This window comes from Hypanus sabinus, chromosome 9, assembly GCF_030144855.1.
Source record: "Hypanus sabinus isolate sHypSab1 chromosome 9, sHypSab1.hap1, whole genome shotgun sequence".
In the NCBI taxonomy this organism is placed as follows: domain Eukaryota; kingdom Metazoa; phylum Chordata; class Chondrichthyes; order Myliobatiformes; family Dasyatidae; genus Hypanus; species Hypanus sabinus.
Genome location: NC_082714.1, coordinates 83644940 through 83663735, shown reverse-complemented (window position 1 = coordinate 83663735; position 18796 = coordinate 83644940). Strand labels below are relative to the sequence as shown.

General features: G+C 45.0%; 1 protein-coding gene across 2 annotated transcripts in view; it reads left to right on the top strand.

The window, feature by feature from the left end:
• The first annotated feature begins 1527 nt into the window (after nucleotides 1–1527).
• The window catches only part of LOC132399539 (SHC-transforming protein 1-like), a 51908-nt gene continuing 34639 nt past the window's right edge, over nucleotides 1528–18796 (top strand). For both annotated transcript variants that reach the window (XM_059980010.1, XM_059980009.1), the window contains exons 1-2: nucleotides 1528–1712; nucleotides 15940–16010. In XM_059980010.1, coding sequence (XP_059835993.1) covers nucleotides 1551–1712; nucleotides 15940–16010 — 233 coding nt within the window. In that variant the 5' untranslated portion in view covers nucleotides 1528–1550. The remainder of the gene's footprint in view (nucleotides 1713–15939; nucleotides 16011–18796) is intronic.

Sequence of the window (18796 nt, the reverse complement as noted above, 5' to 3'; positions counted from 1 at the left end):
GGGTGGTGAAAGTCCTTGGTGATGGATGTGTCTTATGGTAACGCTGCTTGTAGATGTGCTCAACGGTAGGGAGGCCTTTGCCTGTAATGATGGACTGGGCTATAGATTTTTCCGTTCTTGGGCATTAAACAACTATTGAATATCGAATCCGAGCTTGTCGGGTTTGGCGTGCATGCTACGGGGAAGCAGACAGCTGTACTGACGGTAGATGAGTCAGCAATAGCCAGCTCATTGAGCGCCGGCCTGGGACCCCGTGGGAGCGTTAGTCACTCGAATATTCTAACGCTGCTGCAATAATTCATTAGCTCTGCGCTCAGCTTTAAAAAGCCCACTCGTCTGTCTTCATTCATAAAAAAATTGCAGGGCCACGAGCAACGCAGACAGACTCTCATTATTCATCTCCTCCCCCTCCTTCCCTCGGAAGCGTGCAGCCAGAGAAGGAAGCCGGAGTTCTTATTGCACCGTCTCCTGGCTCCGAGGAGCCCAGCCTGGACGCCCCGGCTCTTGCAGAGCACCTCCATCCTTCTCCTCCTTCAACCTCCCCCTCCTCCCCCCCGTTCTCCTCATCTTTCGGCAGCTTCTGTGTCTCCGGAGTGGAAGCTTTCTGAGCGGAGTCCCAGCAGGGCGTCCCGGTTCCCGGGAAGGGAGAGGGTGTTAGGGTGCGCAGTGCTGTCCGAGCCCTCCCTCTGCAGACCCAGTGGTGAAACTGGAGAGACACTTTGATAGGGGAAAATTTCTCCCCAACCTCGCCCCGCTGTCTGCAGGACGGAGAACCCCCTCCTATTCTGCGCTCGGACTGGAAGGAAGGAAACAATTTCCCTCAAGCGCGCCCAATTGACTGTACCCCCCCCCCCCACCCGACTCCACTCATACCTCCAGGATCTACCCGAAGGTCGCCTTGTTAGCTGTCTGGTTGCGGACTTTCCCCGGAGTTGTCAGTCTTCCTGCTGCACGCACACAGATACACCAGAAGACATACACAAACTGAAGAGCCGCTTGTCATGCCTACTTAGAGGGAGTGTCCCCCGCACTTGACTGAGGCGCTGGGGGAGTCACTGGACACTGAGGAAGGGGAGGGCAGCGAGGCTAAGGTCTCCCTGAGTATTGGAGGAAGGTGGGGGGGGGGGTTATGAAAGAGCCCCTCTGTTCCTCCAACAGTGAGTACCTGTCAGGTTGCCCAGGCAGCAGCAATGGACCTGCTTCAGAAAAGCAAGTACAGCCACTTCCGAAATGACTCGGTCACCTCCCTGGATGAGGTGACGCCGGAGGTGGTGGCCCCCTCTCCCCTCTCCTCCCCACCTTCCTCTACCTCCTCCTCCTCCTCCTCCTCCCTGGCCCCCATGCTCCCCATCGATGAACTTTTCCAGCCCGAGGACAGCCCAACCACTCTCTGCTCCTTCTTCCCACGGATGGCCAATCTCAAGCTCTCCAACCCGGCCAACCTGCTAAACCTGAGGGCCTTCTCTGGAGGGGTGGCTGAGGAGGAGGAGGAACCCCCCAGCACACCCGAATCTAGACCTCTGCCTCTTTTCTCTCGCCCGTTGCAGGACATGAACAAGCTCGGCTGCGGAGGGAAGAAGACGCGAGTGGAAGGGGGGCAGCTCGGCGGCGACGAGTGGACTCGCCACGGCAGCTTTGTCAACAAGCCTAGCCGCGGCTGGCTGCACCCAGACGACAGGGTGATGGGATCGGGGGTGTCCTACCTCGTCAGAGTAAGTGCGTCTCCTTTCCCCGCGGAAAGCTGGTATGCCAGTGTGTTTGGCCAGTCCAGCCCCCCTCCCCTCCCCTCCCCTCCCCGTGTACTCTTCGTTCATTCTCAGTGTCAGCAACAGGAATGCCCCTCGCTCCTTTGACTAAACACTGTCGAGCCTGTGGGAGCTGACGCCAGGCCTAAGTAAGCAACCTGTCCCCAAGAAAACATTCCTGCTGACTGGTGTGCACTGTGCAGCAGAACAGTTACAATCCTGTTCCTGTCTGAGGTTCTCTCCATGTGACTTCACTTCTCTCATGCTTTCTGACTGTGCGCGAGCCCAGCAGTCTGAAGCTCTCCCTCTCTGTCCCCTTCCCCTCTCACCACCTCCCCTCCCCCTCCTCCCCTTGTCTCTCTCTGTCCTCTTCTCTGCAGATCCAATTCCCTCTCCAACAATGCCTATAACCCTCCCCCCTAAACTAGTTGCTTACACCATGTCCATATCCTTCCATTCTCTTATGTCTATCTGTTTCTCTTAGTCATTCACTCCATCAGGTAGTTCACACTCTTCCCTGTTTGGCCTGCACTCTGGCCTTTCCCTCGTCGCTGCCCCTCACCCCTGTTGATCATCTTCCTCTTGCTCTCACACTCCTCCTCTTCGTTCATTCCCAGGCCCCCTCAAATAAAAACAGAAAAATGTGGAGCTACTCAGCAAGTCAGCAGTATCCCAAAGAGAGAAACAGCTAACATCTTGGGTCATTGGCAGACACTGTGCTCTTGTTTTATTGATATGATGAGAGGCGACCTGATAGCGGTGTACAAGATGATCAGAGCACACTGATCGATCCGCGGCCACTCTCAGGTCTGGAGGATCCTACTGCATGAACATCAATTTCTCTAACTTCTGGTAATTTCCTGCCTCCTCCCTCTTCTCTTTTTTTCCATTCCCCATTTTGGCTCCCTTCTTACCCCTTTCCTTCGCACTTGGTTATCACATTCCTCTGGTCCTTCCCTTTTCCCCACGGTCCACTCTGCTGTCTGATTCCTTCTTCGACTTCACCTTTTCCACCTATTACTTCCCAGCTTCTCACTTCACCAACCACCCACTTTCCCTCTCACTGGGTCTCACCAACTATCCACCAGCTTTATACTCCTTCCCCTCCTCACACCTTCTTATTCTGGCTTCCTCTCCCCCGTCATTTTCAGACCCCAAATGTTGCCTGAGCAACTGGTTCCTCTACCGTTTTGTGTCATTACTATAGATAGAGTGGATAGCCAGAGCCATTTTCCACATGAAACAATGGCTAATACAAGGGGGCATAATTTTAAGATGGTTAGAGGAGGGTATTCCCATATGGCAATGGGACCTCCAGTAGTCGCACTGAAAATGCCACCTCTTAGACGCAGAGCCCTCCAAATTCATCCCTTTATGAACTTCTGCATTGGGACTTTGTTAAAAATTTGTTCAGGCAGTGTTCCAATTTGGCAGGCAGAGCACTGTTAGTCTGCCCCAAAGTGCCCTAAGAATTGGTCCCCATGTGGAATTCTGCGGCAGGACTTTGTCCGAAAATTCAGACAGACAATGTTCACATTCGGCCAGGAATGTCAGAGTTAGGGTTTTTTTTTTACACAGATACGTGGGTGCATGGAACCCCTGTCGGGTGGTAGTTGACGCAGATAAATTAAGAACTTTTAAGAAACTGTTATGCACATGGATGATAGAAAACGGAGGGTTATGTAAGAGGGAAGGGTTAGATTGATCTTGGGTAGCACACAATCGTGGGCCAAAGGGCCTGCTTTATGTTCAGATGGTTGTGGCTTCCACATCAGCATTTCCAGTATGATTCTGAAGGAGCTCCAGCCGTAGACCAAGTGACCTCATCCAAAGAGATGAGGTCACTTGCTGAAGCTGCCTTCTGTCTAGGTGAGACTCTGAGCCAAGATCTACTCATGTATATGTAAGTTGTTCCATGACCACTCTTGGGTCCCTCTGTGCAACTTGGCATAATTAGACCATAACATATCAGAGCAGAATTAGGCCGTTCAGGCCATGCTTCTGCATCACCATTCAATGGTGGCTTTTTTTTTAAAACTCCATCCTCCCCGAAATCCTTAAACCACCCCTCTCCCTACTAGTCAAGAACCTATCAACCCCTGCCTTAAATACACCCAGTGACTTGGCCTCCACAGCTGTCTGTGGCAACTAATTGCACAGATTCACCACCTTCTGTCCTCATAATGTTCTAAAGAAACTTTTGTATATTCTAAACACACGAGATTCTACAAATGCTGGACATCTTGAGCAACACCCACACACAACGTTGGAAGAAGTCATCAAGGTAGGCTGAAGGGTATAAACGGTTGATGTTATGGGCCGAGACCATTCATCGGGTCCCTTTATTTTGAGGCTGTACCCTAGGATCCTAGGCTGTCCTATTGATGGAATCATCCTCCCCACAACCACTCTATAAAGGCTTTTTGTTATATTTCTGGTAGGTTTCAATGAGAACCGCACCCTCACCCTTCTGTATTCCAGTAAGTACAGGCCCAGAATCGTCCAGTGCTCTGGTTTCCTCCCCTTTCATTTGAAAATGGGACAAAGGGTTGATGTTCTTTAGTTTTCCCCACTTCTGGGGGAGGGTGAGATGGTGATGAGTGATCTCTCTGCTGATCATGCCTCTCTACAGCCCGATCCATCACAGACAAACCCTACCCATCATTAAGCACATTTATAAGGAGTGCTGGCATAAGAAAGCAGCATCCATCATCAAGGACTCCCACTATTGAGACCTCGATCTCTTCTCACTACTACTATTGGGGAGGAGGTACAGGAGCCTCAGGGCTCACACCATCAGGTTCAGGAACCATTATTACCCTTCAACCATCAGGGTCCTGATCCGGTGTGGATAACTTCAGTCACCGCAACGCTGAACTGATTCCACAAATTATGAGCTCTTATTCAAGGACTCTGCAACTCATATTCTCATGCTCTTTTTATCATTTGCACAATTTGTCATTGTTTCAGTCACTGAATGTTTCAGCCTTTATCCTGTATAGTTGTTCATTTACTCTAATGTATTTCTGTATTCTATTGTAAATGCTACAATAAAATGAATCTCAAGGTAGTATATGGTAACATATACAAACTTTGATAATGAATTTACTTTGAACTTTGAGCATTCACTCTATCCAGGCCTTTCAGTATCTGGTAGGTTTTAATGAGGTTTCACCCCCCCCCCCCCCAACTAATTGAAATTGGCTGTAAAACTCTTTAAGAATTCCTTTAGCTGCGAAAGGAGCTTTTAAAATGGGCTGCATCTTTTCTCTTTTTTGTATTTCCAAATTGTTAACCTCCCCATTATGAGCCAGCTCAGTCTGATAGTAGCATCAAGTCACTTTGCTAGCTATGTTGCAAGAGGCTAAAAAGAAATGTTATCACCATCCTCCAGAAGCTGTGGTTTGGGTCCTGCGGTGGTGTTCCTTAGATGAAACGGAAATAGACTTGTGATAGAAAACATAATAAATATGGTTGGGGGTGGTGTTTGAGAGCAATGAGGAACTGGCATGGGGAAGTGATGGGGCCTGGGCAGATTAGTCATGATCATATAGAATGGCGGGGCAGGCTAGAGAGGCTGAGTGGTCTACTCCTGCTTCCCCTTTGTTCACTGGAGTGGTGTGTCAGACCTGCTGTACTTGCAGCTGCAGCCAGCAGGTAGTCCAGGGACTGAATTTGGAGCAGTCCCTGTTGCTGCACCTTGGGGAGGGAGTATTGGCCTTGGAGAGAGAGCAGCAGACATTTACCAGATCCAGGGAGGTCAGTGATTCATTAAATTATGAAGAAAATTAGCCCAAATTACAGGACAGTGAGCCGCTGTCTCACAGCTCTGGAGATCTGGGTTTGATCCCAACTTCTGGCATTCTGAGTGTGTGTCTGTCTGCCTGTCTGTGGAGTTTGACCATATGGGTTTCCTCTGAGTACTCCAATTTTCTCCTACATCCCAAAAATATGGTATAATAGAACTGGTGTAAATGGGTAGTTGATGGTTAGCACAGTCTTGATGGGCTGAAGGGCACATCTGCTGCACCGTCTCTTAAATTGGGATAATTTTGGTAGTTAAGATGGACAGGTTTGTTCCTCTGCTATAGGTCTCCATTTCCTGCAATGTGGGTTTTCCTTGAGAGTTTCTCTCCAGCCATTGACTTCGGGTGAGTTTTCTCCCACATCCCAATAACAGGTTCACCTGCTGCAGTAAATTACCCCTCAGATCGGGCAATGGCAAAAAGATCAAAGGGAAAACTGAGGTGCGTGTGTGTGAAAATAAGGTACAGAAAAAGAGGAGGAAGTGAAACAGCTGGAAGTTGATACGGACTGGATGGTCTGAAAAGTCACTATTGTAATTTCTGATCGCAGTGTACACTCAGTGGCCACTTTATTAGGTACACCTGTTTTGCTCGTTAAAGCAAATATCTAATCAGCCAATCATGTGGCAACAACTCGATGCATTAAAGCATGCAGACATGGTCACGAGCTTCAGTTGTTCACACCAAACATCATATTGGGGAAGAAATGAGATCTAAGTGACCATGGAATGTTGTTGGTGCCAGATGGGGTGGTTTGAGTATCTCAGAAACTGCTGATCTCCTGAGGTTTTCACACACAACGGTCTCTAGAGTTTACAGAGAATGGTGCAAAAAAAAACAAAAGTATCCAGTGAGTGGCAGTTCTGTGGGTGAAAATACCTTGTTAATGACAGGTCAGAGGAGAGTGGCCAGACTGGTTCAATCTGACAGGAAGGTGACAGCAGAAGACCATGGACGTATACTCAGTGGCGGCTTTATTAGGTATAGTAGGTACCTAATAAAGTGGCCAATGAGTGCGATATGTGGTGCTGGCAAGAGAAACTGGGACAGGGAACAAAATCTAAAATTAAAGCCTAAGTTTGATTTTTTGAAGTTTGCAAACACTACCACATACATAGAGTGAGATAAATTTGGAATTAAATTCTTATGCAAATAGAAAATGCTGCCAGATGCATTTTTACCTTCACATCTGGGATTGAGAGATGTTTGTCAACCCAGAGGATTCAGGCACATGGCGGGGGGGGGGTTGGTGGAGGGAGGCCAGGGAGTGGTTGCAAGGCTAAAATTGGTTTGGTTTATTATTGCTACATGTACCACCATACAGAGAAAAGTTTGTCTTGCATACTGTTCATACAGCTCTGATCATTACATGTGCATTGAGGTACAAGATAGTAAAACTACAATAATGCAGAATAAAATGTAAAAGCTACAGAAAAAGTGCTTTGTAGGTAAACAATAAAGAGCAAGACTGTGAGGCCAAGGGCCCATCTTATCATTCAAGAGGTCCATTTGAGAGCCTGATAACAGTGGGCTGATGTTATGCACTTTCAGGTTTTGTACCTTCTGCCCAGCGGGAGGGGAAAGAAGGGAGAATATGTTGACTTTTCATGAGGTTAGCAAGAAATGCAGAAGTCTATGGAGGGGAGGCTGGTTCCTGTTGATGTGCTGAGCTGTGTCCACAACTCTCTGCACTTTCCTGCAGAGCAGTTACCATACCAAGCTGTGATGCATCGAGACAGAATACTTTCTTTTGTGTCATCAATTAAAATCCAGAGAATTGGCCTCCAATGCCTTCTGAGGCAGAGCATTCCATAGATCTACAACTCTCTGGGTGAAAAAGTTTTTCCTGAACTCTGTTCTAAATGACCTACCCCTTATTCTTTAACTGTGGCCTCTGGTTCAGGACTCCCCCAACAGGTTCCTGCCTCTAGCATGTCCAATCCCTTAATAATCTTATACGTTTCAATCAGATCCCCTCTCACCCTTCTAAATTCCAGTGTATACAAGCCCACTCGCTCCAATCTTTCAATGTACGGCAGTCCCACCATCCCAGAAATCAACCTTGTGAACCTACGCTGCACTTCCTCAATAGCAAGAATGTCCTTCCTCAAATTTGACCAAAACTGCACACAATACTCCAGGTGGGGTCTCACCAGGGCCCTGTACAGCTGCAGGAGGCCCTCTTTGCTCCTATACTCAACTCCCCTTGTTATGAAGGCTAACATGCCATTAGCTTTCTTCACTGCCTGCTGTACCTGCATGTTTACTTTCAGTGACTGATGAACAAGGACACCTAGATCTCATTGTACTTCCCCTTTTCCTAACTTGACACCATTCAGATAGTAATTTGCCTTCCTGTTCTTGCCACCAAAATGGATAACCTCACATTTATCCACATTAAACTGCATCAGCCATGCATCTGTCCACTCATCCAATCTGCCCAAGTCACCCTGCATTTTCCTAACATCCTCCTCATATTTCACACTGCCACCCAATTTTGTGTCATCTGCACATTTGCTAATGTTACTTTTAATCCCTTCATCTAAATCATTAATGTATATTGTAAATAGCTGCGGTCCCAGCACCAAGCCTTGCGGTATCCCACTAGTCACTGCCTGCCATTCTGAAAAGGACCCGTTAATCCCTACTCTTTGTTTTCTGTCTCCCAACCAATTTTCTATCCATGTTAGTACCCTACCCCCAATAACATGTGCTGTAATTTTACCCACTAATCTCTTATGTGGGACCTTGTCAATGGCTTTCTGAAAGTCCAGATACACCACATCCACTGGCTCTCCCTTGTCTATTTTCATAGTTACATCCTCAAAAAATTCCAGAAGATTAGTCAAGCATGATTTCCCCTTCGTAAATCCATGCTGACTCGGACCAATCCTGACACTACTATCCAAATGTGCTGCTATTTCATCTTTTATAATTGACTCCAGCATCTTCCCCACCACTGATGTCAAGCTAACTGGTCTATAATTCCCTGTTTCCTCTCTCCCTCCTTTCTTAAAAAGTGGGATAACATTAGCTATCCTCCAATCATCAGGAACTGATCCTGAATCTATAGAACATTGGAAAATGATTACCAATGTGTCCACAATTTCTAGAGCCATCTCCTAAAGTACCCTGGGATATATATCACAGGGTAACGTACCATTGAAGACGGGTCTGTCACTGAATAACACTGGGTTACAGTACCGGTGGGGACAGGTCTGTCACTGTATAACACCGGGGTACAGTACTGGTGGGGACGGGTCTGTCACTGTATAACACCAGGGTACAGCACCAGTGGGGATGGGTCTGTCACTGCATAACATTGCAGTACAGTACTGGTGGGGACGTGTCTGTCACTGTATAACACTGGGGTACAGTAACGGTGGGGATGGGTCTGTCACTGTATAACATTGCAATACAGTACTGATGGGGACGGGTCTGTCACTATAACACTTGGATACAGTACCAGTGGGAAGCAGTTGCAATTGTTAACTCCCATTATAAATACTTTGAGTCTTTAACTGTACAACACACTCCTCACACTCCTCACACTCCTTCCCGAATGTGTGCTGGCCACTCCGATGCTCCTGATGTTGGTGAACATTCTGTTTCCCCAGCCTTGAGGTGCTCTGCTCAGTAGTGCTGTATTGGGTAGCTGGTGTGAGTGGACAGCAGTGCCTCTTCACCTGGCCCATGCCAGACCTTTAGTGTGGGTGTGTTGATCATCGTCATGGTTTGACCTTTATGTAAGTAGCACAGGAAGTTGAGATAAACCGGCACACTGAAATAGATCAAGTCCAGAAATTCTCATCTCAGCCTGTGGCTTGTGTGGCTTTGCAGCCAGTGTGCGCAGTACCATGGTGTGAAGTGTCATTAAGACTCCTGCCACCAACCCCCAGACACCCTTACCTTCAATAAAACTCTCTCAAGTTCACAAGCTCAGTTGCCACGAGATCCTGAACTGCTGTGGGAAGAAAGGACTGATGGGTGCCCTCCCTTTCTCTCTCAGTACTTCAGTTGTAAGACTTTTCACTCGAGGCGATGCATAAAGTACACCCAGATACAGCCTCTGGCAAGAGGTTACAGTGTGTTGAAACAGGTCTTTCAACCTATCAAGTCCATGCCCGACCTTGGAATATCATAGTGTGACCCTGACTGTCCTCTGTTTGCCCTAGGCCAGTCCTGATCATTATCATGAGGCATTCTGTGGGATCTTGCTGTGTGAAGATTAGCTCTCGTCATTTCAGAAACTCAAGCTAGAGCTGCAACACACTGTTACTCAAAGTTCAAAGTTAATTTATTATCAAAGTGCATATGTGAATTAGAATTTATTTAAATCTTACATCCATCCCACAACATGAGGGAGTAAAAATCTTTGCATTATGGCTCCATTGCAAGGTACAGACAAGTGAATTTAAAAGTCTATTGGCTTGTGGGAAAAGGCTGACTCGTAGTCTGTTGGACCTGGCTGTAATGCTACAGTAGCGTTTGCTAGATGGAAGCAGCTGAAGCAGTTTATGGTTGGTGGGGTGGGGGGGATGGTGACTAGTATCCCCGATGATCTTCCAGCCCTTCTTTCTGCACCTGCTGCTGTAAACGTCCTCAATGGAAGTAAGTTCACATCCACAGATGTGTTGGGCTGTTCGTACCACTCTCTGCAGTGCCCAGCGATTGAGGTTTTTGCAGTTCCCATACCAGGCAGTGATATACCATATACAGTCGGCCCTCCTTATCCACGAATTCAGCCAACCGCAAATCGCGAAAACCCGGAAGTGCTCTTCCAGCACTTATTGTTTGAGCATGAACAGACATTTTTTTCTTGTCATTATTCCCTAAACAATGCAGTATAACAACTATTTTACATAGCATTTACATTGTATTAGGTATTATAAGTAATCTAGAGATGATTTAAAGTATATGGGAGGATGTGTGTGGGTTATCATGGATCGGGATAAAAAAAAACGGAAATTCTCTTACTAAGTAAGTCGGAACAGGTACATCTGGTATTATTTAGAGTCAGTTAGTCAAACGTTTGCATTCGTATATAGTATATATTTTACCTTTCTATGCATAGAAAACACTTAAGAACGTATATTTCAGTGCCAGGCTCGGGAAGTTCCCAAGGTCGAACTAGTGACAGATCACTATGGAGTGTGTCTCCACCATGCCAGGTTGATGTGGAGGATCAAAAACCCCAAACCTCATTAATTCCACCACTGCATTGCTTAGTAATAATTGTAACTTTCATCGGGGCACAGCCTTTCTCACTTTATCCTTTAAAATTGTTCCGATTGTTGACCGACATAGCCTAACGCTTTTCCAATGACCGATGGCGTTTCACCTCTTTCCAATCGCTTTATTATTTCCACTTTATTTTTAATTGTTATCGTGATTATTTTTGTGAACAGAAACACTGCGGATTCAGATCACTACCGCTGGGTCCTAAGGTCCACCGCATTGAGACAGGTTGAATAAGGGACTTGAGCATCTGTGAATTTTGGTATCCGCGAGGGGTCCGGGAACCAATATCTCGCGGATAAGGAGGGCGGACTGTACAGTGGATTCTGGTTAATTGAGCCATCAGACAGCCCTTGAAGAACAAAGACTAATCAAGAAAGTAACTGGGATTCCCTTAGTTTATTTGGGACACTGCTGCTTAATTGAGACAGGAGACTGTTGCTGAAGTTTCTAACTAGAATCAGTTGTGTGCATATACATGGCTATTAGACTCTACACCGTGCTTAGAGTGAGCAGTTTTTATCTGGCATCAGTTGCATGTGCTTGCGTTCAAAAAGCAGTATTTTTTTGTCACTGATGGTGAAAAATAAGCAGTAATAAACAAAAATATTAAGAACAGTTTTGCTCACATGGCTTCAAGCATTCAAGCTTGGAGGAGCCAGAAATGGCCAGGAGTAAAATGAAAAGATTTCATTATTTCAACCAAGTCAGAACTGCAGAGAATTTGAAGGTTATTGACAATCGTATTGAATATTACAATGAAAATGAAGATTTAGATAATGCAATCTTTGAGAGCATTATATGAAGGCAGTCCATTATCTGCACAGAGTGTCTGTGGTATTTTGTTCATTTTCAGTCATCAAGAGGACGTGGCAGATGATTACTTCTGCCGGTAACTATTAGGAACTAGTCCAGGGTTTTATAGTCCTGTAGTCGTATTAGTAATGTTCTAGTTTGTTCTGTATTTCATTTAAATACATCAATTATTACTCGGTTAAATAGTAACTTGCCTTTTTAACTATTTCCATGAAACTTCGGCTAATTGGGGCAGCTCCTTAATTGAGCCAAAATGTGCTGGCCCTGATGTGCCTCAATTAACCAGAGTCCATTGTAATACCTTGAGATTCTTTTTCTCACAGGCATTTACAAAAAAATGAAGAATTAAAATAGAATTTATTAAAAACAATAGATAAAAACTGATTAGCAACCAATGTGCAAAAGAAGACAAATTATGCAAATAAAAAAAAACAAGTAAGTAAGTAAGTAATACTGAGAACATGAGTCCTTGAAATTGAGTCCGTGTGGAATCAGCTCAGTGTTGAACTGAATGAAGTTGTCCACACTGCTTTAGGAGCCTGATGGTGTGTATGGTGAATAGTGGACACTGCTTTTTTTTGTGTCAGTGCTCCTTGTAAATTCACTCAATTATACAAAGACCATAAAACACTCCAAGGTATTCCAGTGAGGGACTTGGCCAGCTCAGTAAGTCTTTTTCCCTTCAGTTGAGAATGTCACTTCCCTGAGATATTCCATGAAATCCTGGCTGCCACTGCTCCAAGGAGATGCATTCACTCCTACACCAAAACAACACCAATGTTCAAAGTGATGTATAGCATAGAAACAGGTCCTTGCTGATTTTTTTGCCCGTCTAAACCCATCCCATTTGCCCACATTAGAGTTCTACAGCACAGAAACCAACTCTTCTGCTCAACTCACACAAGCTGACCCAAGATGCCAACCAGAGCCAGATCCATTTGGCTCATATCCTGCTACATCTTTCCTATCCATGTCTTATTCTGAAATAATGGCCCTGTTCTAGATTCCACCCACCCTCTCTCCACATCCACCCTGTCAAATTTCCTGAGGTGTTGTGAGACTCAAACAGGCACAGCCCAGCACACCAATACCATCAATTCATCATGCACTCTGTGGCCAGTTTATTAGGTACCCCTGTATACATCATTAATGCAAATATATAATCAGCCAATCAAGTGGTAGCAACTCAGTGCAGAAAAACATGCAGGCATGATCCAGTGTTGTTCAGACCAAACATCAGACTGGGGAAGAAATGTGATCCAAGTGACTTTGACAGTGGAATGATTGTTGGTGCCAGACAGGGTGGTTTGAGTATCTCTTGTATTTTCATGCACAACGGTCTCTGGAGGTTAGAGAGAATGGTGTGATCAACAAAAAACATCCAGTGAATGTCATTTCTGAGGGGGAAAGCATGTTGTTAATGAGAGAGGTCAGAGAGGTTCAAGTTGACAGGAATGTGAGATTAACTCACTGTTACAACAGTGGTGTGCAGAAGAATGCACGACACATTGAACCTTGAACTGATTGGGCTACAGCAGCAGGATATGTAATAAAGAAGCCACTGAGCATAGAGTCATGGAGCACTACAGAATAGAACAAGGACCTTCAGCCAATTTAATCCATGCTAACTTGTTTTTAGACCTAGTCCTATCTCCCAGCACCCAGACCATATCATTCTATATCGAGCCAATTAAAGTGTCTGACTAAATGTCTCCCTCTCTCCCCACCCCTACCTGGTAAGACTCAAGTTTATTTCTCACGTGTACATTGAAACATAGTGAAATGTGACATTTGCATTGAAACCCACAAGTACAGCCACACACTCCAGCACCAACCTAGCATGCTGACAATACTCAGCAGAGCAGCACAGAACTCGACAAGCAACAAACAATGAGCAAATCAAGCCCTGTTCCTCCCTCCCTTCCACCCACATACACAGTCCTTTAACCCCAGGAGAGGCTGGCAGCCTGCATTCTCACTGATTCGCAAACCTAGAGGGTCATTGGTAGCCTTTCCCTCTCTCCCTCTCCCCCTTCCCCCTCTCCCTCTTTCCCCCTACCTCTTCCCCCACCTCTTCCCCCTCCCTCTCCCCTTCCCCTCTCCCCTTCCCCCCTCTCCCCTTCCCCCCTCCCCTTCCCCCCTCTCCCCTTCCCCCCTCTCCCCTTCCCCCTCTTCCCCTTCCCCTCTCCCTCTTCCCCTTCACCCCTTCCCACTACCTCTTCCCCCTTCTCCTTCCCCTCCCCTTCCCCTCTCCCTCTTTCCCCTTCCCCCACCTCTTCCGCTCCCCTTCCCCCTACTTCCCCCTCCCTCCTCCCCTTCCCTCCCCCTTCCCCTCCCCTTCCCCTCCCCTTCCCCTCCCCTTCCCCTCCCCCTTCCCCTTCCCCTCCCCTTCCCCTCCCCTTCCCCTCCCCTTCCCCTCTCCCCCTTCCCCTCTCCCCCTTCCCCTCTCCCCTTCCCCTCTCCCCATCCCATCTTCCTCTCCCCCTCCCCTCCCCCTCTCTCCTTCCCCCTCACACTCTCCCCATCTCCCCTCCCCTCTCCCTCCTCCCTCTCCCCCTCTACCCTTGCCCCGTCTGCCTCTCACTCTCTCTCTCCCTCACATTCTGACTCTCATTCATCACAGGAAAGGTGATGGCGACAGCAGGAATCCTCACGCATTTCCCCCTTTCGCCCCGCCTCCTGCTCAGCATCTCTGTAATCTATAAATCTGGGGACAGGATCCCTGTCCAATTCCCCTTCCCTTTTCTCTCTCTAACCCAGGGGTGACTGTGCAGTGGTGGGGAGCAGGAGCCCTGTCTGTTTTTCCCTCTCGCACCCCCCACTCTTTTCCCACTTGTTACTCAATGGTGACAATCTGCTTGTCTTCTTTCCTCCCTGATCCACCAGTCACCTTGGAGCCCTTGTCCCACCAAAGCCACTTTCTTCTTTACATTGGCTACTCTCAGTGCTTATACAAGGTTCCTGTCCCTCACACTGCACTGACTGACCCGCTGAGTTCCTCCAGCAGACTGTTTTTTCAGATTCTAGCAACTGCAGACTCTTGTTATGAATTGACCCCAATGTATGGGTGAGGGATGGAATCTGGGGACATAGAACATTATCACACCATACAGGCACTTCAGTCTAAGATATTTTAATTTTTGAACTCACTCTAAGATCAATCTAACCTTTCCCTCCCCACATAAACCTCAATTTTTCTATTGTCCATGTGTCTATTTAGGAGTCTCTCAAACGTCCCAACGCATCTGCCTCTCCCACCACCTCTGGCAATATGTTCCACACACCCACCACTCTCTCTGTAAAACATTTACCTCTGGCATCCTCCTATATTTTCCTGCAGTCACTGTAAAATTATGTTCCCTTGTGTTAACCATTTCCACCCTGGGGAAGAAGTCACTGGCAGTCTCTTATCATCTTGTACACCTCTGTTAAGTCACCTTTCAATTGGTGGGAATCTGGGGAGAATAAAACAGGATAGGGTAAGACTAGTGTTGACACTTGATAGTTGCTGTTTGAGGGTGCTATCTGTGTGGTGTTACCTGTTGAGGTTGAGAACTTCAAGTTCCTAGGTGTGAACATCACCAATAGCCTGTCCTGATCCAACCACGTTCACATCATTGCTAAGAAAGCTCACTGACCCCTCTAATTCCTCAGGAGACTATAAAATTTGACGTGTCCCCCTCAACCCTCACCATTTTGTATTGATGCACCATAGAAAGTATTCTGTCTGGATGCATAATGGCTTGGTATGGTAACTGCTCAGCTTGTGACTGCAAGAAACTGCAGTTGTGGACACAGCACAGTACATCATGCACTCTGTTTGTAATTCTTGATGCCTCCATTAAGCAGCCAGTTTAATGAGAGACCCACCCACCCAAAACATTCTCTCTGCTCCCCTCTCTCAGCAGACAGAAGATACAAAATCCTGAAAGCAGGGACCACCAAGCTCAAGGCTTGAATGGAGCACTTCTGTGATAGGATGGACTCCTGGTCCCCCAATCTACCTCGTAATGATCTTGCATTTTATTGTTTATGTGCTTTTATACTTCCATCTCACTTGGTACCTTTTACATTTTGTTCAGCATTATTGTCTTAACTCAATTCACCGTGTAATGATTTGATCTGATCTGTATAAAAGGTATGCAAGATGAGCATTTCACTGTATCTTGCTACATGTGACAATAATAAACAAATTCCAATGCTAAGAGACGAGACAGAGCATTGCTCTGTTTTCTTGTGACCCAAGATCCAATGGGGGATCGATTGCATTCTCAAAATTTGTTCAGTGTGTTGGAAAATGGGTGTGTCACTCATTGCCTGTGTTTGACTTTCAGTACATGGGCTGCGTGGAGGTACTCCAGTCTATGAGAGCGCTAGACTTCAACACCAGAACCCAGGTCACAAGGTGAGATAAAATTCCAAAGATTAAGTATATATCGATACCTGAGGGGATGGTGGAAACAAAGACAATCACAGTACTTATGAAGCATCTACACAAGCATATGAATCACCATGGTACAGAAGGCCATGGACAATGGGCTCAATTTCTAGTACATGGATTAATTATTGATGAGTACGATGGCCGGCATGGATCTGGTGGACCTAAGGGCCTCTTTCCATGCTGCAGAACTCTTATGAGTCAAAACAGTCACTGACTTGGACCTTTGATTAATTTGCTGGGCTGACCCATGGAGAGAAAACACACACACCCACACCCAATACTACATGCACCGTACACAGTGCCAAAACTTAGGAACGAACCTTAGTCTCCGGCGCTGTGAAACAGCTGTACCCACTCCACCACTGGTTCTGTGTAACAATCAAGCTTGCAGGACGTTCCATTGTATAGCCCATCTCTATGAGACAAAAAATTTCTTCCTCACATCCGCTCTGACACCTTACCCTCACTGCTCCCGTGTTAGACCCCTCTGCTATGGGGAAGAGATTCCTACTGTCTACCCTCTCTATGCCTCTTATAAGAAATCCTTGCTCCCTCTGCCCCTGGACCTCAAATGTGGCTGGCATGGTGGAAACAAGCTGGCCATTCATCCCCTCCAGCCCATAACTAGCTCATTTCCCAAAGGTGGTCAGTGGAATGTTTCTGTGGAAGGAAGGAGTGTGTTGGTGGAGAGGTTTCGAGGGGACCTGAAGAATTCTTCCCCCAAGACAGCTTGGAATCTGGAATGCACAGTACAGGCTTTTCTAAGGTTGAACTAACCCTTCCCTCTCACGTAGTCCTCCATCTTTCTTTCATCCATGTGTCTATTTAAGAATCTCTTAAACATCCCTAATATATTTCATCCCTGGCAGCATGTAAAATAACCCATCTCACAACTTAAAAGTATGTCATCTTGATCTGACCATTAACACCTTGGGGAAAGGATATAGGCTATCCACTCTAACTACGTCTCTTATATACAGTACCTCCATCAAGACACCTCTCATCCTCCTTTGCTCCAAAGAGAAAAGCCCTAGCTCGCTCTACCTATCCTCATAAGGCATGTTCTTAAATCCAGACAGCAAATTGGTAAATCTCCTCTGCATCCTCTCTAAAGCTTCCATATCCTTTCTATAACGAAGTGAGCAGAACTGAGCACAGTACTCCAACTGTGGTCTGACCAGAATTTTTACAGAGCTGCTACGTTACCTCGCAGCTCTTGACCTCAATCTCCCAACTAATGAAGGCCAACCATACACCTTCTTAGTAATCCCATCAATTTAAGCAGCAATTAAAAAATATATATTTATTTATTAAATTTTAGAAAATTACAAAGAATAAATGTGATGATAAATAGTGAGAAAAATAATATTAACCCTCCCCCCTCCCCTTAACCCTCCCCTCCCCTTAACCCTTATCTAAAGAAAGAAAAAAAGAGAGAAAGATTGCCTGGGTATCGGAGAATCCCCACATGTTCCATGGAGTTCAAAGTAATCTTAATATTTATTTTTACTTTCCCCAAATACTTTATAATTTTATCTTCAAAGGACCTATGTATTTAATCCTATCTTTTGTAGGTATGGGAGCCAAAATTTCAAAAATATATCATATTCATTTCTTAGATTGTATGTAATTTTTTCTAGTGGAATACAACTATGTATTTCATTATTCCAACGATCCATAGTTAAATATAAATCAGATTTCCAAGTAACTGTGATAACTTTTTTGGCTACTGCCAATGCAATTTTTATAAATTTTTTCTGATACTTATTCAATTTAAGTTTCGGTATTGTCCCTTCAATGTCTCCTAATAAAAATAATACTGGACTATGTGGGAGTTGTACTCCAATAAATTTGTTCCAATCAAAGTCTTAGGTTTATCCAAAATGGTTGAATTTTAAAACAAGACCAAGTAGAATGTAAAAAAGTACCAATTTCTTGATTACATCGAAAACATTGGTCAGACATATTTGAAATTAATCTGTTTATTTTCTGTGGTGTTATATATAATTGATGTAAAAATTTATATTGTATTAATCTAAGTCAAACATTTATTGTATTTCTCATACTATCAGAACATAATCTTGACCGGTTTTTTCCATCAATTTTAACATTCAAATCAAATTCCCATTTTTGTCTTGATTTATGAATTCCTGATTTAATTGTCTGTTTTTGAATCAAATTATACATACAAGATGTAATTTTTTTAATTTTTCCTTTTTGAATTAATATTTCTATTTCACTAGATTTTGGCATCAACATTGTTTGACCCAGCTTTTCTCGTAAATAAGCCTTTAATTGAAAATAACAGAAAAGAGTGTTAATTTGATATTTTATATTTATTTTTTAATTGATCAAACGACATCAATATACCTCCTTCAAAACAATCACCTATATATTTAATCACCTTTTGGAACCAATTATGTAAAAGTTTATTATCCATTGTAAAAGGAATAAGCCTATTTTGAATTAAAGTTCTTTTTGTTAATAAAGATTTCTTTATCTCATCATCCATATTTACCTTATTCCATAAATCAATCAAGTGTCTTAATATAGGAGATTCTTTTTTTTCCCATATCCATTTAGATTCCCATTTATATATAAAATCTTCTGGTATATTTTCTCCTATCTTATCTAATTCTATTCTAATCCATGCCGGTTTTTCTTCATCAAAAAAAGACGCAATAAATCTAAGTTGATTTGCTTTATAATAATTCTTAAAATTTGGAAGTTGTAACCCTCCTAAATCAAAT